The sequence below is a fragment of the Microchirus variegatus genome (genome assembly GCF_963457635.1).
Source record: "Microchirus variegatus genome assembly, chromosome: 1".
NCBI classification, from domain to species: domain Eukaryota; kingdom Metazoa; phylum Chordata; class Actinopteri; order Pleuronectiformes; family Soleidae; genus Microchirus; species Microchirus variegatus.
The window spans coordinates 15,232,567-15,256,193 of record NC_139802.1 but is presented as its reverse complement, the minus strand read 5'-3'; the positions used below and the strand labels follow the sequence as shown (position 1 = coordinate 15,256,193).

Here is a 23,627-nt window from a genome sequence, read left to right as displayed (position 1 = left end):
TCAGTACATAATATGTGGGGCTTCTCTTTTAGGTTTTGGGGGAGTGTGGATACAAGCTGGGACACACCTCACCCAAAGTGATAGTCTGCAAAACTCCATCTACACAGCTAGGTCTGTTGGCGTGGCGTGACCAAGCATCTGGTTAAGAAACACTATCACGCCCTTCAGATACAAGTACAATGACATTTAAAGAAAAAAATAAAACAAATGAAAAGAAAAAAAAAACAAGAAAAAAAATAAATCAAAGTAAAACATTTATTTTTCATTCGAAAAGGGCTTCTGTAGAACTCATTCAGTGGTTCCCAGCACTGACCCCCATGGCTTCGAATTGGATGAAAACCTGGAACTGACATATTCCTCGTGCTAAGGAGTGCATTCCAGCTTCCTCCAAACAACAACAACAACACCCGGCAATCCCGGCCGCCAGGCGTTTTGCAACACGCTTCGCCATGTGCACGATGTGCGTGATGCTTTAGCTCAAAACACAGGATCACATTTGCACCCCTAGAAACAGGCTCAGAAGACACAACATCAAGCATGCAGTGTAACCAGGGGGGGCGTGACCTGTAATCGCAACACTGGCTGCTACAACAACGCTATCAGTCCACACACTGCTATGATCGAGAGAAACTGTCCAGTGAGGATTGGGAAGCTCTTCTTGTCAGTGGGGCCAGAGTAGGGTCCACCAGTGAGGAAGGAGGAAAGAGCTTGAACCAGCCAATCACCATGTTAGACAGGTCCAGCTCATCTAACAGTATCTGAACTGCTCCCATGAATGATTTATGGTCCATACGTCCATAGTCGCCCCATACAATGACCTGCAGTGAACAAAAGAAAAAAAAAATACTATGTATATACTCTGAAAAAAAGCCTTAGCTCTAAATTTGACTTTCACTTAGAATAATCTTCTTACCTGTAAAACCTTGCCTCCCGGACTCTCCTCAAACGGCAGTTGCTGCTGGTAAAGAGGATCCAAGGTTTTTCTTGCTACTTTTGTTTTCTTTTTGGCTATGCAGACTCCATTTTCCAAAAGGTAGACCTTGACATATGGTGCTGATAGGAGAGGAGATGAGAGGAAGGATACAGTTATACCTTGTACTACTCAAAATGTATTAATATGTATGATAATATTAGTGGTGTCAGAGGTTGAATTACCTGGCAGTGCCTTGGAACCTGGTTTTCCCACAAGGCCACGGGCCCTGATGACCTCGACCTCCAATGCTCCTTTCTTGTCCACCATGCCGATCTGGATGTCACCTATACAACAAGTATAATGTTCAAATATTTAGCAACATATAAGAGGACAAACAAAACTCACTTCTATGCTGATTTTAACCCATTAATCAATCAAGTACCAATGAGTCATATAGGCTTAAGGTGTACGTTCTTACCCATAGGTGGAGTAGCCAATGTCTGCCGCCCGACCAGCTGAGCAGGGCCCAGCCCATCGAGGAAGTCACTGAACTGGGCATCTGAGGACAGTCGCACACCTGGGAAGATGAGACTGAAAGAGAATAACACACACTGGTTACTCCTAAGACAAAGTTTGATCATGTTGATTACTGCTGATGCTTCTCGGGAGGAAGAGTAAGAAAAGCAAGGCCTATTTCCTTACTTTCCCTCGGAGCTATAGCTGTTCATGCTGCCGTCTGTGGACTCTCGGCTGGCTTGCCGAGTCATCCTGCTCCTCATCTCCACCGCCAGCCCCGTCTCTGTACTTCTCTGGATAGTGCTGCGCAACTTCTTACCTCCTGCTTCTACACAAAGAAGGAGAGGGAGGGGGGGGAAAGAAAGAGAAACAGACTGTCAATATCAAGGGACATTTTATTATGTTGTGACTCATGCAGCAAGCTGCAATCAATCTGCTGACATATAATACCCAACGCTTCCACTGGCTCTTAGAATATAATTTCACGGGGAAAACAAAACGCCAAAGACAAGACTGAATCACAATTTATCTCTGCACAATGACACGAGGGCAGTTCATTCTGAGAAGGATCATAGTCATTTCACAGTGTCAGTCACAACAAGGTTACCCACTCTGTGTGTCTAATGTGTAACAGTGACTGCCAACGTGAACCCAATCTTCCATCAAACTGAACGATGACAGCTTTCACCTCCACCCAGCCTCAATGACAGCACGTGTGAAGGGCCATGAGACAATCACGTACCCACATTTAAGTGTAATTCTTCCCAACTGGAAACACAACTACCAAACAAGAAACATGATGTTAAAAGATGCTCAAACACACCAGACTGGCTGTCTTGTGTATTCAGTATTACTTATCCTTTGAGCTCTGTTAAATAGGTCAATTATAATATAGTTATATTTCCCAGAGGTGGGATAAGCATTACAAAGACGTAATAACGTACGTAATAACACAGACTGCAACACCGAGGTTACAAATGAAAGACAATAAGCTACCAATCCAGAGGCCTTAAAAAACATTAATCCTCTAATTTCTCAGTTTCAGTTAATTAATCATGTTTTCCTCTATACATCAGCATCATCGCGTGGCACCTGCCGCCTTCACTCGCCCACTTTGTCTTATCAGGTGAGGTGCTGAGACGGAGCGAGGCGGAACTGCGTCCTATCGCTCACAAGGACAAACAGACGTGCCGTCTTTGAGCCTTGAAATATTAGCTATTCAGCCGCACAAAATACAATGGAGATGTAGCCACCGAGGTCGTCTCTGACGTCTGCAGCGGAGCGCTCCTCGTAGTCCTTCACTGCCAGTCAGATGTTATCAATGAACGCTGAAAACACACCGTTTTCTGCATTTATGCCGCTGTTTCAATTCACGGGATACACAGCCCTGTCAGTATCATAGAAATAAATAAGCAATCTTATCAATGATGCAAACTGTTGAACAGGCTGATCACCACAACAACATATGGCACAGACTTTAATTTAAAGGCTCTGATACTGACATTTTGCAGTAGACCACACACATTCCTACCTTTCTATTGCTAAAAACATAACATACAACTGCACTTCATGTAATGGCAGATGAGGTATGTGTATTATCACCACCAGTTGGACAATGTGGCGGCCAAGCACCATTGAAAAGTATCTGGCAAGTATCTGGCAAGCAGAAGCCAACAAGTTAGACACACAGGCACACAGCCAAACCGGTCAGTGTCCAAAAATCTCAGCCCTGCCAGACAACAAAAGACAGTGACTAGAAAGAGTCTAGTGGAGCTGCTTGAGTGCCAAGACTGGGAGTGTGTGAGTATAAGAGAGGTTGAAGTTGTCGCAAAAAAAAAAAGAGAAAAAAGCTGATAAATATGTAAATACAATAAAGTAAAATCAGCTACAAACTATGTGATTTGTCTGTAAATACATGTTGTTACATTTGAAATGGAAGTAAAAACAGCATCTTTTCAAAGGAAATTCAAAGTGACAGTCATAAGACAAGGCTGTATCCCTGTAGGGGAAATAAACACCACAACCCACAAACTAATAAACAATGATTCACTGCAGTCTCTTAAATTGTACTTGTCATTCACAGAGTCACATTTAAAAAGGGAACATGAGATATTTTTTAGACGAGCACAAGTAGCATGCGACAGGAAAAAAAAAAACAACCCAGACTGAGCTTCATTAATACGAGCAACAGTAGCAACAACAGAAACACTATTTCTTCATCACAATAAATTAACTAACTTATTAACAGTGTGCACACAAGTAAAGCATTAATTTGTTTTGCCAAATGAACTTCCCTGCAATCCTAAACTGGTCCCTTGAAGGGAAATTTAATTTGCCCCCCAATTCAACCTGCTGATTCATCAAAACTAATCTCCCTCATCTCAGTATAACCGGCACTGCTGCCTCCAGCCAGCAGCTGATGCTGTGTCATTTCCCCCAGTAATCATCTTACCTCCGTCCTCTTCATCAAAGGAGTTCATGCAGGGGAAATAGACAGCCAGTGCTTCAAACGATGCTGAGAGACTCATCTTGCTCTGGGAGCGTTGGATGCGCATCCCTGCAGCTGGTGCAGAGGTATCATGCCCCTGCCTGCCCATGGTGACCAACGACGGTTCCTCTCAATGCCAGGAACTGAATCCAACAGACAGTCAACTTTGCCTTCTCTAACGCTTAAAGGTTAACCTTGATATAGTATAGTTCTAATCTGATGGATTTAAAAAAAAGAAAGTCCTTGTAGAGGATGCTGCTCTGCAAATCAGGCCTGCGCTATCATACAGTTAGTCCTCAGATGCTCTGTAGACTGCATCTTCCAGAGAGCTTCAGAAAAATGCTGCTTCACGAGCTGAGTCTAGTGCTGTCTGGGTCTGACGTTCCTGCTGCATCTCTTTCTTCAGGGAGGGGGGAGGGGAGAACGCTGCATTGTGCTCCACCAATCACAGAGCCAGACCTCTCAGGCGCACCTCAACTGGCTCTGCGGTTGAGCAAGCTCTACCCAGAGATACTGAGCCCCCCCCCTCCCCTGCACAATCCTATCCTCACCATTCAGTATTTTAATCCTCCATCTTTTTTATGACTTTTTTTTTTTTGCATTGTGCATTTTTTTGTTTTCATGCCCTCCTTTTCTGCATCCTTTGTCCCACCATCTCTCACTCGTACCATCTTAGTCACAGGTGACAGAGAAAACAAGCTGTCATTAAGTCTGTCAGCAGCCCTGCTCCTCCATGAATGGCCCTCTGCCACATAGTAGACACACAAAATTCACACGCCGTACTGGCAAAATTCACTCATTTGTCTTCCATCGCATTCATAGCTGCTGAGAACTAGAGGCTGAACGATCATAGCACTTTCTCTGTGAAGCAGCTGTGTCGTATTACAAAAATCCCCACACTGTCAAACAATGTCTGAATTTGTGTCAAACCTGACGAAATAACATCCTTTCACTCAAAATGTACTGTTTGTGGATGTCCAACGAACTGTGACCTCGACTTTCTGCCTATGTCAGCTGAGATTAGCCCAGCGACCCCCGCGACCCTCATGTGGAGCGGTAGAAGATGGATGGATGGATGGATGGATGACTGAGGGTGTTAGGACAGAGCATTTCGGCTGCTTTTTTCCATTGCTATGTTTAAAAGTACTGTATATACAGTGGCTCTAAGAATGTGCAATATAAAGTGTCTCGTCTATCCTCTTTTCAGCACAACCAAGACAATCCGATGAAAAAAAAAAAAAACTATATCACCAACTATATAAACACCCCTCTGCAGAAAGTACTCAAAATGTTCAAAATCTGGTTGAATTTGTGAAATTTGGAAATACGTCACAGTTCAAAGTTAATTTGGCTCGTTTATCTGAACTGTTATGGCAAATTCAATTTCTTTGTCTCAGCGCTACAGCCGCCCATCACCCTTTTCCTAACACAGAATACCAGGTCCTTTTGTGTATTGTGTATTGTTTATTGTGTAATTAGGATGTCTAGACTGAACTTGCACCTTTCTATAACATCCGCAGGGAGTCGGCTCCCCGATACCTGCAGTAGACAAATACGTGTGAAAACACAGCCTGGAAAGGCAGACTCCTTTTTCTATTGGAGGAATGGAAAAGGGGAGTTGCTCAGGTATAAATGTGGAGGGCTTAGTATGCGCTGGGTCTTTCTCCAGCTAGGCTCACTGGTGTGCAGATTGACCTTTTCTTTGCAAAGAAAATAAAACCTTGTCGGCCCGGCTGAAGTCTCCATTTCATTCTTCACCAGCACCAGAGAATTTCCACAACAGAACAAAAAGAAAAGAAAAACTGTGACTTCTGCACAATGATTGCTACTTCATATCACTACTAAAAATGCAATATAAAATGAATCATAACTTTGACTTAACATTACTCACGAAGACGAAAAAAGGCATTTTTGGATGGCCATATAGGGAGTTGTGTATTATTCCCTTGGCAATTTGCCACGGTGCACCTGCGGCACAAATCTGTGCTGCATGAGCACTGAGGGTTAAACGGTCTCTGACACAGCAGCAGCGCTTTCTCACAGGTGGTCCACAAAAACACGTATCAATCTTCTGCTGGCATGGTGCGTTGTGGGTAATACATACAGAAAATGTATGTCTTCAATGTAAACCTTTGCTGCTCTGGTGCGTGTCACTGCTGGAGCTTGGTGGAAAAAAAAAAAGATAAAGTGAAACTGCTAAACCTACTGTGGTGCTTTTTTCCCCCCTGAATATGCAGGTGACAGAATAGGCACAGCGGAAGACAATTACAGTGTTTCTATGATATTTTAAATATAGCGGGCTCCCTGTGGTGTTAACACGAGGTTCAACTCTTTAAGAGACACTGCAACCTACTTCTGTGACGCAACCACTTCCAAGCATGACGTGTATTTGCAGGCTTCATCTGGGGCAGCACAGCAAAGAAACAACACGCTCACACGCAAACTGAAAACATACACTGTAGAACTATCTTGATCAGGGTTAATGGGAGTTCTTCAGCAGTAACTAGAAGTTTCTTAAACCAAGGACATCAACGCACCTTCCACTCCAGTTAATCAAACATTTTCTGTCTTGTGTATTAAATAGGTTGTATAGTTTTATAGAGTTTTACGAATAGCATCCCAAGTTGCTCCTGACGGCTGTGCTGGTATTGTGTGAATGGGTTTGAAAGACGAGTGATAGAAACAGTCTAGACTAGAAAAGCGCTATATTAATACAGTACTTTGGCATCACAGACATTTGCAACATAGTGTTTACAGACACGTCTTTATTGCATGGATAACTTTTACAATCAAGCACCATCCGAATTGGCGAATGTTAGCTAATTTGAGACACAAGTATGAACAATAAAATGATCAATAAAAACCCTGCTAGCGGATCATCTGCTGCACACACACGCTTCATTCACATATGGCGTCTTTTCAGCTTCAGCTACAGTGAAAGCTGAAACCTGAATATCATCCACTTGATGACAATAGAAGGTTATACATCCACTGATCCAACAAAGCCTCTATTTCACAATGTGGATGCACTGATGATAAATCACACAAAAACTTTACACGATACCACAGTTAAATCATGATGCTGACGGCTGATGTTTCTCAGCCAGTCAGTCCCAAATAAACTTTTAATAAGGTAATCGATTATGTTTTAAGTCTTTCACTGGGCTCTAACACATACAACACAATCTGCCCAGCTGTTCAATCAGAAATATAATTACAGTGAAATGAGTTGATGTTCTGCAGAAAGACAAACCCATGCGGACATCAATTACCGCAGTAATTAATTATAATCTCTTTCCATTTTCTCCCTCTTAACCACGGCAAAGGCGTCAGTCACTACACACGTGGCTGCGCGACATGGCAACACGTGCGACGTGTTTGAACTTTAACACCTGTACGGCACATTTATTCTTTGACGTACGCCCACTGCTCAACGGCGGCGAGAACGAGAGAAAGACATCTCAAGAGTTTTCTCAACAGTTTAAACCGTTAGACACGCTGCACACCTGATGAAAAAAAAAAACACACAACCCTTTATTACAGTCGTTGCAAATCTGTTCATGATGAATTTGCATTTCATATGTAAAAACTTCAATTTGTCACAAGGGTTAAGGGAAGACTTTTCTTACATTGTATGGATGCACTTACTTATGCAACTCTGTGTAACTTTCAATAGCATAATAGCCCTTAATGAGTAAATATTAAGCACATATTAACACCTTATGTAGGAAAAATCTTAATTCATGTCATAATAGAGGTAGACTAAGGTGTTAATATGTGTGATTACTAATCAAGGGCTAGTATGCTACTTATATATTTTAGTAAGCACCTAGTTAATGTTGAATATGTGTCATTTCTATCCTTTAAAGGGTTAGGGTTTCGTCATTTTCATTTCTGGTGATGAGGTTACTCTGATTTCACAACAGCATGACTACTACAGGACACCATTTAGCACTATGTGCAACAATATCTGGTCTCACTCCAAACTATGATAAACATATATGACTGTGACGACACGACTGGGAATCACAGGCACCTCAGACGGCCCGGAATGTGAAGAATCTGGACAATTCTACGACGACAAGAACAAAAGAGCGTAATATCCCAGAAGTCGTACGTAACGCGTGCCTGGCAGGCGGCAGTGATCACAGCCGCGGGCTCTTTGAAGTCTTTCTAAATGATGAGACCAGTCGAGACCCAGCGAGTCCTTCCCTACACACAGTAAACACAACTTAATGGATGTCTCTGACCTTGGCTGTTTCACACACACACGGATGTGGTCAAACGTTTACATTTCCTGCTGCTTTTACTTTGATGAAGACCAGTCCAGTAGTCTGGAAGAAGCGTTTCCTGTCGTGTGGGTCGTTTAAGTATGATGAGCAATATCACCTGAAATAACTGTAATTACAAAACAAGTCACAGTCTACTTCTCTCTTACACTTTAATAAACTTAAATAATGAATTTTATTCATTTTCATTGATTAGCTCTATATAGTTGCTATAGCTAATTTTATCTTTAATCCAACTCTTTTGTTTGGGTTCAAAAGTTGCTGTCAGGTGCAATATTTTTGCTTTCTGCTCTGAAATAACATCCCCTCAGCTTAGAGTATTATAACTCAAGCCATTTTTCCATTGTTCAAAAACTTAATAACATACAGTTTTTGTCTGCAATGAGAATAGATACAATGTGATTCACTCCAGGATGAAATGACCCTGTGTTAGACACTATGTTAGTGGCTCCAGAGCACCAGAGCGAACACAGTCATTTCATCATCAATTATGTTGTTTTGACAGTCTTGTCACAGGGTCTGCACCAGGTGGCACTTTTCGCAACGTGATGTTTTGATCCGCACTAATAAAGCACTGATCAGGGTTAGACTGCTTAAGATATAAACATATATATTTATAGATCTTAAACGTAAACTCTAGGACCGTGTCATTGTCCTCCGTGGCGCTTCCTCCTGTTGTGTAATGCACGTTTGGCAATTCATCGTTTTCGATGTCAAAAATGACTCAACCTGAACGACAAATGCTTATGGAAGTACTGCTTTAGGAAATGGGAAAGGAATCAATAGACTTAAGTGTTTCTATGTTTAAAAAAATACTACGTAAACCACTAATTGTGGTGTACAAGTGGCAGAAATCAATTTTCTGGTGATTGGATAGTATACAGTACAGTTGATGCTGCAGTGAGCCACAAAAATGTATAACTGTCAAGTTTAACGCGCTTTTTCCCAAAATGTCATCACACTTTTACCATGTTATTACGGTTAATTATTATTAAGTTCTCGCGTGGCAACCATTACTCCAGCTTTAAAGCTCACATAGAGTGGTCCTGTTGCACATGTTAGTTATGGAGGTCTACTTACATACATTAACTTGTTTTATGGTCAAAAACCTCCTAGTTGCTGTAAACGAGCTGATAGTTTTCTAATGCTGTTCCTCAGCCCCAATATTTCAGACTGAACTCTCACACCCAGAAGACAGAGTGTGTCATGATTGGCCAGCCAGCATAGAGGCTTCCCAACTGTCTTGTGATTGGCCAATACACAGAAGTAACATAATCAGCACACCAGCTCTCAGAAGCGTAGCTCCCCCCTCTGGAACGGTGGATGCACTGCTACTCATTATCAAAACATTGTTTTAACAATGTTTAAAAATAGCTTCATCACGACTCCCCGCCACAGTCCCTTCTATGACTTTGACCCAGAGTCAGAAGACACTGTCGCTCGTGAAACACCTCCACAACGAACGTTGTTCTTCTTCTGTGGTTCAATGTACGCAACCGGATGTGCCCGGACTAGTGCCCCGGAGCAGGAGGATCTGCTGTTCAGGAGAACTGCTGTTTACGTAACCAGACCGGGTTTTTTGTTTAGAACCTTCAGGGCTTCTTAAACAAGGTAATGACGCAGATACACACTAAAAAACAGCGTTAATTGGAACTTCCGGTCTAGGTCTGCTTTAAAGCCCATGAATTATGTTGAAAACTGAAACGCAAAGGGAAGCACGGGACTGGAGAATTATACTTGTGATGCACGATAAAATATTTAACACCCACACACTTACACACGTGTGTGCTGACATTGACTTCACACTTTTACAACAAAGACTGACGAAGTGGTAAAAGATAGATCGCTAACAAAAGAGACAAGGGGAATCAAAATACTGTGTATGAAATATCATTGGTGACATCAGTGCGGCCCCAGCAAATTAGTGTGACACGTAAAATCTTCCCATGCGTCTGGAAATTGCGACACGTACAGTACATGTCATCAGAGCGTGATTACATCTCATATTTCTAAGAGGAAATGAGCAAGTTTTTGACCAGTTTTTTTATGAAGTCCAAAAAAAACATCATTCTCATGCTTTATGACGAAACTGACCAAAGTACTTGTGCATGCTTCCTCTTTAAAGCGACAGCTGCCATCAGCTCTTAAACGCAAAACTATTTGAAGAGGAAGTCTAATGCGTTCGGTATTTTTAGCAGCAGTTAAAAAGCTAAAATTGCAGGGTGGAAGTTCATTTTTAGTCGAGTTCAGACGGAAAAACAACAAGTGGATCATAAACCGTGCACAAGTCAACAGAGACACAGAGGAGCAAGAGCCGCTCTGCAGGCAAAAAAAAAACCCACTGAGCAGCTGGTGGAGGTTTAGAGAATGAATGAACAGTTTTTAAGCTGAGCTCATGGAGATGATGACTACATTAAGATAATTATTTTTTTGATAAGCAAACACTGATGACCTGCTCAAATTAAGGCTGTATTTTTTTTTTATTATTATTATTTCAATACAGTGCTTAAATGACATTCAACAGAGATTGTGTGTTCAAGAGTCAACAACTCCACGATTAAAAAAAAAAAAAAAAATCAAATGAGAACAAAAGCATCATCAGCAGCAAAGGTTTGTTCCTCTACTTAAAATGTGCATTTCATTTCTGCAGCTTGCTGGGACACTTCCCATGTATCTTTATCCAGGAACAGTTATCGATGGATCTTTATGCTTGGCTGGCACCACATCTGATTTATGCTCGATCTTAATAACCGCCAAATAGAAAACAACATCTTGAAAACAAGAACATTGGATAATTAGGTGGATAATACAAAGTACACTGCCTGCTCGGTGAGACACCGTGCACCGCTCTCAGTGTGAAAACAATTCGTTTAGTCCACCACCTCTGACGGCCGCATCACAGCTGTTGAATCAACATAAAGTCACTGGTGATTAATGCGACAATTACCAAGAATAAAAATCGAGCTAACTGTGAGATTCTAACACCACGAGAAAGTAATCAATTTATAAGGACAGAAGACCATGCTACGTTCAGAATGTGTTGGGGGAAAATACAATATCTATAATTTATACTTGAGTGTCAGTCAGCTCAGGATGCACAATGTCTAACAGCGAAATTAGGCTCACACACACATCAGGGTGGACAAAACCTAGCTGTGAACTTTTTCACTGCAATTTTCTTTCCCGTATAATTACAGCCCAGATTTGTCTTTCTTGTTTAATGCTCTCCTCATGTTTCTGCTGCAGGTGCACGTGAGGGAAACTGTATGGTGGCCATGGAAACAGAAACCATGCACCTGCAAAAACAAAGCCCTGTTTTGCATTAACATCCAATAGCACACATGCTGTGGCGGTGGAATCGATTCAATTGAGGCGTAATTGTAGGCAAATGCCAGCAACTGGGGGAGTTACTTATACGACTTAAACATGTGCTCCACAAGTTTACTTTGCTGGGGTTTCTAAAGTTCACAAAGTTGGAAAATGTATTTCTGAGTAATACGCAGCTCAGGTCCAAGTCCTCAGTCAGCACTTTTACACCACCGAGCACCTGCACGGTTCCCATCTGGGCTCCAGTTCTGTTCAGATCGGCCTGGTTTCACAACAGTTAAAGGTCTCATATTATACCCTATTTCTCCAAGTTAAACTAGTTCCCTGGTTTACTCATGAACATGTCTGGGACATGCTTTGATCAAAATACCATAAGGATGAAGCACCACAGCAGTTCAATCACCCTGCCAAAACAGCCCTGTTCAGAACACTCTGTTTAGTAGTATCTCAATAAAAAAAAAAATGGAATTTAGTGTCTTGTGACGTTCCAATGAGCGTGGAAGTCAACATTGCGTGTTTTATCTCCTGTACTTAGGCTGAGGAGGACCACAAAAACATGAGTCAACTTTTTTCACACTTTGCCGACTCATAGGGCCTCCAGAGTCCAAAATATAAGGATTTAAATGATTAAAAAGTTTATTTTGCTTTATATGAGACCTTTAAGCAGAATCAAAGTTCCGTCACTAATACAACAGTGGCAACATGGCAGATCATGAAAATCACATTTCGACTGACCTCTGCATGTTCTTCATTTCCTTCACCATTTTCACAGGTGTGAACATGCAGAGTTCTTCCTTCTTCTTCTCGCCTACAGCTTACATTGACACGCCGATGATGACTTTTACGGTTTGCAAGCAAAACGTTTGTGTTCCAAACTCATTTATTTTTTCCGCGTGAACTTGCCAGCCACTTCAAAATCGAAAGTAAAACAGCCATGTGTGACAGTTAACACCGAACTATGATTTCTGGATACAATAACTGGTCAATTTCACTGGAAAAATCAACCGTGGAGCACAGTTCTGACGCAAGTAGGTTACTGGTCCTGGTGCTAATAATTCTCAGTAAATTACAGTGGATCCATTTATAGCATTTGAAACTTTAAAAAGCAGAACAACGCCCAGTGTGTACCCACACACATTTAGGTCAGTGCAGCGATGCTCCGCTGAGAGCTCAAGCTTATTAACTCAGTTTCAGATCCCTCTGTGGATTCGTAACGAAGTGGGAAGACTTATAGAGAGAATGATGGACAGAAAAGGATCCTGTGAGTCTTGTGGGAAAACTGGAAGAGGGAAAAGGTGAGATGAAAATGTGAAGAAGAAGAAGAAGAACACAGAAATGATATCGTGTCAGTCAGGACTAAATGAGAGAAAAGCAGGATAGGGGGTCACAGTGGGGCCCAGGTGTCCCACAGCCTCAGTTCTATCTGTGCTGTTGTGTTCTTTTCATGCATCTTTCTGAGAGCAGCGTGTCTGCTTCGGCCCCAGAGGAGATTAATTAGCAGCCTCAGCAAGTGGAGGGGCTGCTGAGATAGGCACACAAGTCAAGTGAACGCAGAAGACAAATTACCTCGGCTGAAAGTGCAAAGTTCAGGTATTTTACCACCTACAAAACAGTCTGTTTGAAGACTTTAGAAGTCCGAAAATATGTCAGTGTGTAACGTAACGGGGAGAGAGCAGCAAGGAAGGAGCAGGCAGCCAACGCATTGTTCTCGCTATATATAAATGAGTAATGTATGCTCGGTCAGTAAGGTCACCTAATTAAACGCTCTCTCTCTCTTTCACCAAGCTTTCACATCTCAGTAAAGAGTTCAAGTGATAAATTACTGTATGGAAATCAAACCTGTTACTTCCATACGTCTTTCCCCAGAGAAAGTTAAAGACAAGAGTGCCAGGTTACAAAAAGTGGGACACTAAGACAAACCCAACAATACTGGATGCTGTGCTGTAACAATGTCAGTAACATGAAAGCTAGATGTTACTGACATTATATTATAACACACAAAATCCTCCCCACTGATTCAGTATTTTTTTTTATTTCTACATCACTCTGGGGAGTCTTAGACCTTTTGCTTTGGTCTGATAAGGTCTAATTCCCTGCATTATCCCTGCACCACTCATCCTCTCATCTTTAACAGTCACATGTTGGTGCCGAGCCGCAGGTAATAACTTGCTGCTGAAGCTTTTAAAGAGTAGATACTGAAAAATGAGGACAAAGTTGCTAACCCTAACCCAATTTCCTCAAAGGTGATCCCTCATGCTCCTATAGCATTCATTCCTTCTAGTTGTGAAGCAGAAAAAAGCAAATACATTGGACTGAATATTCATAATGTACAGGATGAGGGAGAATTAGCATGTTTATTACATGCTGCAGACAAGACAGATTAATTCACATGAAGACAGACAGCACAGTGTCCTGCACAGTGCTCAGGAGGAGGCTTAGATTCACTGCACACACGACAAATCCTTCTCTGCATAAAACGAAATTATTATTGCATTAACTGTGGCATTTTGGACAATTTACAAAAAAATCCTTACTGACAACTATAGAGGGAGCAATGTATTCTGGGTTCATATTCAGCTGGTGTACAGAGGATGATTTAAGAGGTTAAAAAAAGGGAAAAATACAAAAATAAATCAGCTTTTCTAGTATTAGATAACTTCAGTGTGTGTGTGTGTGTGTGTGTGTGTGTGTGTGTGTGTGTGTGTGTGTGTGTGTGTGTGTGTGTGTGTGTGTGTGTGTGTGTGTGTGTGTGTTTTTCAACAGCAGATATGAAATAGTACAAACACAGGTCTTTACCAGTAACTTATTAAGGTTCCGCTCCCGTTTTAAGAGAACCAGGGTTGTGCTATTTATTTACGTTTATTTTAAAAAGTTACTGAGACATAATTATGCTGTACGGTCATTATAGCATTGCTAAAACAACACATCTAAAAGTACTGTATATCTTTGTGAGGACCAAAAAAAAACATAAACCTCAGACAGCCATAAGATTTTTTATCAATATTCAGAAAATGCACTGGAATCACTGAGAATTGTTTGTCTGTTTCCAGATGCCAAGTTTCCCAGGAGGGAAGAAGTGTCCAGATAATTATATGGAATTGAATTTTCAATGGGTTTGCAACATTCGACTGCTGCTGCTGTACGGTTTCAGCTGAGTCAGACTGTGTAGTAGCAGCAGCTCTGTTTGTGCTGTATGAGGAATAATTGGCTCTCTACTGAGCTTACAACCTAATGTACTACGGGCAAGAGGATTGCAGAATGTTGAATGGGACAATGGACACGATAAATCAACCCGATGCTGTTTATGACGACCACTTTAACACAATCAGCTCTAAATGACTACACGGAGAGCGTCAGCATACATTAACATTATCTTTAAAAAAGTCGCACTCATTACTTGAGATGTACAACAAGTCAAACTCTAAATCCTTAATCAAACTTGGGCTGTAAAACGTATCTGTTGCCAAGCAACCATGTCACTAGCAATATAATACTTTACAGAAAAAAATGTTTCCCTTAATTCTTTCTTGAACTTTTGGTTGCTTTATTTATTACAGTGTTATTGCGCTTCACCTCCCTCTCAACAGCTAATTAAACCATTCTGTTGATTTGTTTTTTTTTCCTTTTGGAAGACTGAAAGAGATCAGAATAAATTGAATAATGAATAATTCTCAGCAACAACCTCCATTTTCCATCCAAGTTGGAGTATCTTCTTAATGAAAAAGTGGATGTAGTCCCTTTGCACTCGGTATCTGATCCTGTTATTGACGTATGGAACATGTTTATTAAGGCAATGTGAATCATTTGTATTTCCTGGAAAGTCAAGTGCCTCACGTCGAGAACTGAGAGGACAAAAACCAGCTGTACAAATCAAGAACAGTCAGTGTACATTTTCTTCATGGTGGCCACCTGGGACTAACCAGTGTTTGTCTATAGCAGAGTTGTGCTGCTTGGCCGATCAACTCACTCACCCCCAACACTGGGCAGCGAGTGCACACACAAAGTGCCAAGCAGCCTCTTAAATTCAGCCATCCTTTGATTGCACCCTTATAGAAGTTGATGAGTGCACCACAAAGTGGGGCAGAAGGCAGTTTGGCAGCGCACAGCCAAATACACAGATCACATGACAGATGCATCGTTGTTGCCACAATTTCTATCCGAAGCACTCAGAAGCACAGAGTGATCTATGGATATTGTGCTAGATTAAAAACATGCCTTGTGTGTGTGCTGTCCGCATGGGGCGAGAGTGAGAGAGTGCGCGCACGTGTGTGTGACTTTGTTCCTGTGATTGTGTGAAAAATGTTAAAAATGGATCATTTCTTTGTTCCTTTAACAAGTGAAGGCCAGAACAGTGGTCTAATTCAATAACAAAGACATCTCTTTCCATGTACAGTTTTTATAATATTGTGTAATTGTTTATCTGTATACGGAGCTGCTGAAACCCTGTTCTCTCCCCACTGTGGGATAAATAAAGCTATCTTATCTTATCTTATCTTATCATTCTTCCTTCCTCCTTAGAAATATTGCTAAAATGTTACCATTTATAATTCAAAAAGATGCTGAGAAACTAATACATGCCTTTATCTCAAGCAGACTTGACTATTGTAAGGTACTTTTTACTGGCCGACAGACTTCAGCTCAGACTGGCTCCCTGTAACATTTAGAGTTGACTTTAAGGTCCTCCTACAATGCACTTCATGGGCTAGGACCAAGCTACATTACAAACCGCAATGTACCGCAAAGAACACTGCGATCGGCCGCTGCTGTTTTATTGAAGTCGAACACACTCCCCTTAGATATCAGATAGATATTTTTAAAATAAGACTTAAAACATATCTTTTTATTCTAGCCTTCAACTAGCTCGTTTTCATTCCACCCTGTGTTGTTTTATTGTTGCGTTTATTTTACTTTTATTGTGGAGCACTTTGAGCTGCAATCCTCGTATGAAACGTGCTATTATTATTGTGGTTGTTATTATAACTAAACGTCAGCAATAGACATGAAGAGCTGCTTCATAAACTCAACCTCTGTCTTCCAATTACCACGACTTAAAGAAAAACCCTTGAAAGCAACTGATTGAGTCAGTGACCTATCAATCAGTAGTAATGAATTACTCAGAGAAAAGATGCAACCACGCACGTGCCAGTCAAATCACGAGGTGGTGGAGTCGCAGGAGTCGAGCGGTGCGCAGTACCATGTGCACCGCACCTTCATCACACATCAATTGCTAAATATATATCTATGGCCCTCTGCTTTGCTAGAAAGTCAGATCTGGACAGAAAGTTATTAGTGACAATTGTAAGGTTGAATAGAGGAAATGAAAAAGCAATCCACGTGAACAGAGCAATTCCCAATCTATCTGGCAGCGACGGCACACCACCTGCTACTGTCTGGCACCAGTCAAAGCAGCTCAACCACCCCCGCAAATGATTTTTGACAGGAAAGTAAAAGCAGCAGCAATCTTTCCACCATAAAAAAACAAATATATATATTTATATATAAGATGCCCTTTTGTACCTATATCGCTCATGTGCACCCACTCTCACATGCACTCAGAGACACAAATACAAGCAACAACATATGTCTGCATTTTGACGTCGCATTTCCCACTCAAGGATCACAGGCAAGACAACAAAAAAAAAAAAAGGTGACAAAACGTGACAGCTGAGGTGCAAAGCTGTTATAGTTATAGCAACAAAGCAATTTCACAATCAAATGACAAATTATTATCGTGGAGGCACAATTAATCATCAGCTTTACGTGTGAGAACACAACAGAAGATGTAGAAAAGAATAGGAAAGGCAAGAAGAAGAAAAAGGGATCTGTATGGAGACAGGACAATTTCCAGGAGAGTTGTTACCTAGGAAAGAAAAATAGATAAAAGTTGTAAGAAGTTTTTTTTTTCCCCTCAAGTCCAGATCCCCTACGAGATTTAAAAGGGTACATGGGAAAAGAAAGAACTGGAGAGGAGAGAACAGCAGCGTTAGAAATCAATATTTAACACAGAAAAAAACGACAAAGAAACCAACACAACAGGAGGCCACAGGACAGATGAGCCCACGAGAACACACACACATACACAAGAGTGGTTGTCCTACCTGTTTGGCTTAGCTGAGAGGTGCTCCTGCTCTTGCGTGACATGCCAACCATGGCCTGCATTTTGGCACCAATGCTGGAGCGCCTCTTCTTCTCATCAGTGCCTACCGTGCCGACCGCAGTGTCCGACTGGCTGCCGTCCGTCTTCTCCAGGTTACACATGTCACCGCTGATGCTTGTGCTCTTGGTAATGTTCATCCCGCCCGACGTGCCCATTTGCCTGTTTTTCATTTTGGATGCAAAGTCACTGTCAGCCACCGCCATTGATAGAGAGGGAGGCAGGTGAGGACAGGGCAGAGGAGAGAGGAGGCCAGTGGATGTGGAAGGAGAGATGATGGAGGAGAACAGATTAGAAGTGGACACCAGATGAAAGGAGAGGTGAGGGAAAAGACAAGGTGTGGGGTGAAAAGGAGAAAAGGACAGAGTTCAGGTACAGGAGGTTATGGCAGTAGAGTTTAGGCTTTAAAGTGGCTGGAGTGCATATATTTTTTTAATGACTTTTCATTCAATTTAAGATGTAAAATGAAGTGAATGCTTGAATGTGTCTCCACTGTCCACTGCTTTCTCTTTTCTTGTTGTTGTGTTTTTTTTTTATTTGCCCAGCAGAGTTTTTCCTGTAAGCAGTGTTCCTCTGTGCTTCTTGACAAAATGATTGTTTTTTTTTTTAATTTGACAGATTCTGAAATGTTTATTGAAAATGGACGTGCAGTCTTTGAAATCTGAACATTTACAATCCCCTTTTGTGTGATAGCGCTGAAAGCTCCAGAACAGCTACTCATGGGCCTGCTGTTGGTAAATCAAGTTCTGCTATCATATTAATTTTAAATTGTGGTAAGTTAAGTTTTTAAGTTATTTAAAAAATAATAATAATAATAATAACCATGAAAGAAAAAAAATAAATTCAACTCTATGTCAAGAAAAAAAGACATATTACAATAATATTAATACAAAGTACTGTAAAAATATAATTTAATTTACACATAGCTTATGCCATAATAGGAAATGCTATTTTAATTTTATTTTATTTTATTCCTACAGTTTCTTTTCTACTGCTAAAGATCTTCTCTGGAGTCATGATAACACAATAAAAACATTTACACTACACTGCACACAAATTGGAAAAAGTTGTGCATTACCAGCAGCAACTATCTGAAAGGAACTGGTCGTATCGAGGTCTCATCGTAGCTCAGCCAGTGAAATTATCTTTAAGAGAAACATTCCATTCTGTGTCTTAATGGGATGAGTTCCGTGAGGTGCCTGCAGCTACTGCTACTCATTAATGAAGGTGTCTGATCTCCAAGTTAAAAATACAACTTAAGGAGAGAAACAATGACTGAAATGGAGAAGGATAATTGTCTTTTTGACAATAGACACCATTAGTTATTTTAATTAGGCATTACTGTTCATATCCACTGTACTGGAATTGGATTAATAAACAGCTATTGGTGAAATAAGTCAGATGCAAAGCCTTTCGTTTATGCCAGTAGCTTCTGTTCAGCCTCTACTTTATCACATAAATATTGAACACTTATTGTGGGGATTAGTGGTTTTGATCAGCTTATGCAGCACAGAAGCTTTGAAGCAGACCTTCAAGGGTCTTGACTCCAGACAACATGAGGGCCGATGTGCTACAGGTGACATTTCTAAACTCCATTTTTACCCTATATCGTCACAGTGAGTCCATATTTCATCTGCTCAACAAAGGGAGATTATCGCCATATTTCAGCCGCTCAACAGAGGGAGATTATACTGCCTTTTTCATTGCATACAGGGGAGAGGTCATCGCTTGGCTAAATACAAATAATTACACAGTGAAGGTGAATCTGCTCAGACCTGAATAACAATGCATGCTCTGTGAGATGTTTTTAAAGAGATTTGATCATCTCTAACTAGATGCAAGATATACAGATTTATCCTCCACGTGAGTGTCCTGGGGGTAGCTGGAGCCAATCCCAGCTGATATAAGGCAGAAGGCAAGGTACACCCCAGACAGGTCACCAGTCCATTACAGGGCCAAACAACCATTCACTCTCACAGCTACGGTCAGTTTAGAGTGTCCAATTAACCTCTGCAGGTTTTTAGTTGGTGTTGTGGTTAGCACTCTCGCCTTTGCAGCAAGAAGACACAACTTTGAGCCCCGGTTGGAACAAGGGCCTTTCTGCAAGGAGTTTGCATGTTCTCCCCATGTGTGCGTGGGTTTTCTCCAGGTTCTCCGGCTTCCTCCCACAGTCCAAAAACATGCAATATGGGGATTAGGTAAATTGGCTACTCTAAATTGACAGTAGGCATGGGAGTGAGTGAATGGTTGTTTGTCTCTATATGTGGCCCGACGTACTGGCGAACTGTCCAGGGTGTACCCCGCCTATCACCCTATGTCAGCTGAGATAGGCACAGCACCCCCACGCGACCCTTCTGGTGGAGGGAGGAAACACATGGGGAGAAAACTGCACTCCATGCAACTGGGTGTGTGCCAACCCGTGTCTACTCCACTATTTGCTTTGCTACTCTGTATTGTTATATGCATGTCCCATACGGTACGTGCATATAACAATACATTTGGACCCGCAGCTCCTCTCTACCACCTCTCTCCGCACCTCGTCTTATTACGGTAACTCTACATCCCTAACAGGTCTTGGCAGGCATTCAGGACAATCTCAGTGTGCGTACTAAAAGTTCCTGCTTGGGTGAATCTCTGGGGGATTTTCTGGTGTTTAACCTCAGCCCCAAAGAACACGGTGTTACAGATGCAGATTACACACACACCTTGTATCTTCATCAGGACAAGGTGTTCCTAAGACAACACCATGGGATTTTTTGTCTCGCAAAAGCTGTTGTTGTTGTTGATAGAGTTAATTACATCCTGTACGAAGTCTTCAGTAAAAGTCCTCGGTGAACAAAGCGATCAGATCAGTAATACCAGTAATATTCATTAGGGTTCCACAGGATTGTGCTATTGTAAGTGGTTTTTCTGAAGAATGTTGGAACACATCCCTTTTTCTGGATGTGATCCAATAAAGGGATACTGTGTGTTCATTATAGCAACAAATCTCATGGTGGCCTTTTGCACAGTACTGTATATTAGACTCTTAAGGGCCAAATCCAGTTATTGTCAATAAATATATGAAAAGTCACACACGGTTCCTCCTGACCAAACACACTCAAGCCCTCATCTTGTTCATCTTCCTCGTGAAAGATCAGTGCCTTTTAATCAGGTGAGGCAGAAAATATGGGTTTCCATGGCAACTGTGCCCGCAGCCATAGCATTAGTATGCCTACATGGCTGTCAAAACAGCGACAAAGTTTTTTTTTCGTCAGAGACTGGCGCGAGACTGAGGCTCGGGTTGAAACGTTATCACCAGCTGCAGAGGTAACACAGCTACGGCTCTCTTCTTCCATTTACCAGGCCAGCTGTTGTTGAGCGGTGAAGGTGGAGAGGAGGTTAAAGTACACATCCCCTCCTTCCTCTTAGTGATGGCCAGACACTGGCCTTCAAAAACACCAGTCTTTACTCTCCCTCACATGAATGAACCGTTACCCTGGCAACAATATTGGACGAAGGAAAGCGCCTTGGTGGAGAAGAGATGATGTGGGATTTAAAAAAGTGCTGATGGAAAGCACCTGACATCCTGAAGAGGACTGGACACCACATCAGCCAAGAGCTGAGTGTGTTCAGTTTGCCTTTCTGTGCAGTGAAAGGTCCTTCTGACTAAAAAACACACATGGCCACCATTGCTGCTTGTACACGAAGCCAGATTGGACATGCTTGTTTAATGTGTAGCAGATGCATATTTACACTGTGGCCTAAATACATAAGAGATGAGTCATAAGTAAATGCAGCTCGCAGCAATTCCTGACAAATCACGCCGCTCTATTGCTCATAGACTGTACGTAGATGAGTAGTGCTGAAACCATGTGGCATCTAGTTGCATCTTATCAATTACATGGTTGTTTGCTTCCTCCTCTAATCATAACATAGACACATGATTGATTATTTTCAGTAATTACAGGATCAACCACAAGATTGAGTCAACTGTTAAAGGTTAATTTTGCAGGCTGATAAAATAAAAGTCTATTTTCTAATCTGAGCATTAGCGGTACATTTCACACTGCTTTGCTTACGGTATAAACATATAACAGAGCTCAATTTAAGCAGTCTGAGAATGTCACTTAAAGAGAGCATGAAGGTTGGTCAGTGAAATATGAAGTGAATATAAGACTTTTAAGAGTTAATTTGTTCCTCAGCATATCATTAATGTGCTTCTGATGCCATATTAGCCCTAGTTTGAAGTTGTGAGGATATATGGTTTGTGCATATTAAAACAGGTCTGAGCATATTTTATTTTTAAGTGTTTAAGTGATTTACGATTAATATGACAAGCTTCAATGAAAGTATAAAGCCGTTACAAAAAAAGACCAATCAATTTAAAACTGTACTTTCTGTGTGACTCATTTAAAGGTCCAGTGTGTAAGATGTAGGTGAAATTATTTCCATTTGGCAGAATATTAAATATTTGTACTGATGATATTCAACCAATGGATGTGGCAAAATCCTGCACACACTGAACCTTTAATTCATGTACTTCCTAATAAATCCTTACTCTGGCTCTTTGGCTTGTAGCGCAAAATGACTGCACTACTATACCACTCTTCCCACCGCGGTGTTCTGAAAAAAGCATCACTGCAGACACACAACAACAACATTCTTATTATTACTTCTATTATTGATTTATGAGCTGATTGGATTCATGATTTAGCACGATCGACTCATATTGTAGCTGTTTGGAGCACGTCAGCATTTCAATTTCTGTTTTATTTTTGATTGGAATATTAAGTCTGAATTGAAAATATTTCTTCAAGTGTTCTTAACAATCACAAGGAATTACAGTTTCCAGTGCTGGTGGAGAGTGTATGCACAAGGGCTGTGGTGTTATAGAGAGGAGGTGAAATGTTCTCAGGGGTTTCTAGAAGTAGCAGGAGGAAGGAGGAAGACGGAAGGTGGAGAGGGTTTGGGTCGACAAGCTGCAGGTGCAGAGGGACAGTGTGGGACTCAGACAGCATGTGACAACACAGACAAAATAGTGATGAAACACCTCAGCAGGGAGCCGCACAGACAAACAGGAGAGCAACACAGACTTACACAGCCTGAAAGAAAACTAGCAGACACTAGGGCACTGTTGTAAATGGAAATGCTCCAACATTAATGTAACAGTTTCTATACCTGTATATAGTTTAGTGAGTGTTACCCAATTTCTACTGTGTACCGTGGACCAGCAGGGATAATCACACTTAAGAGGGTTTAATCTTACAGCTTTTATCTCGATGCGTTTTCCAAGGAGACGCTGAGCCGTACTCAAGTTGGTAAGAAGAACTAACTAAGATCCTGCTGTGAATGTGATTTGAAAGTGAGGACATCTTATTGGGAGCATGAGCTCAGTCTTTATCCAGCTGAAGGATTCCAAATCAGTTTGTTTATGCAGCTGCTTGACATACTTTTTTTTTCTTGTTTTAATTTCTGCAAATCGAGCTACACTCTCCTGTGGCCACAGTGAAATTATGTCATGCTAATTATAGCCAGTGAAAATATAAAAAACTATAGTGTTCTACAGTGCATGCATCAACATGCCATGTATGTGTAATTTATGACCGCAAAAAAATCATAATTAAAAAGTATGAAAAACAAAGCTCCACCTCCAGAATGGCACATGAGGCAAAGGTCACCAAACTGCAGTGTGACACTGTAATCTGTTTGCAAACTGCAGAGTATTCTCTGTGCGAGTCAGATTCATCACACACTAATGTAGGAATATAAACTAATAGATTTCATCCAAATTGGTGCAATGGAATGAAATAAATTTTCATTTTCATTTTCCCGGTCAATCAGAATCATCTACAGAGCTGAAGTTGTGAGCTCTTAATAAAATATATTGACAGGAAAATCTGTGGATGAGTGATTTTTGTTTAATTGTCTTCAACTATCTTTTCTGTCCTGCAAAAAACA

The 23,627-nt window shown here is 41.3% G+C and overlaps 1 protein-coding gene across 7 annotated transcripts in view; it reads right to left on the bottom strand.

The window, feature by feature from the left end:
* Positions 1 to 614: 614 nt before the first annotated feature.
* Positions 615 to 23,627, bottom strand: part of rims2a (regulating synaptic membrane exocytosis 2a) — a gene marked incomplete at both ends in the record, with an annotated part of 127,048 nt that continues 104,035 nt past the window's right edge. For 5 of the 7 annotated variants that reach the window (XM_083897825.1, XM_083897826.1, XM_083897827.1 and 2 more), the window contains 6 exons: positions 615 to 818; positions 914 to 1,053; positions 1,156 to 1,257; positions 1,392 to 1,504; positions 1,616 to 1,757; positions 17,632 to 17,876. In XM_083897825.1, coding sequence (XP_083753951.1) covers positions 615 to 818; positions 914 to 1,053; positions 1,156 to 1,257; positions 1,392 to 1,504; positions 1,616 to 1,757; positions 17,632 to 17,876 — 946 coding nt within the window. The remainder of the gene's footprint in view (positions 819 to 913; positions 1,054 to 1,155; positions 1,258 to 1,391; positions 1,505 to 1,615; positions 1,758 to 17,631; positions 17,877 to 23,627) is intronic. The other 2 variants (XM_083897823.1, XM_083897824.1) reach the window with 1 other exon arrangement.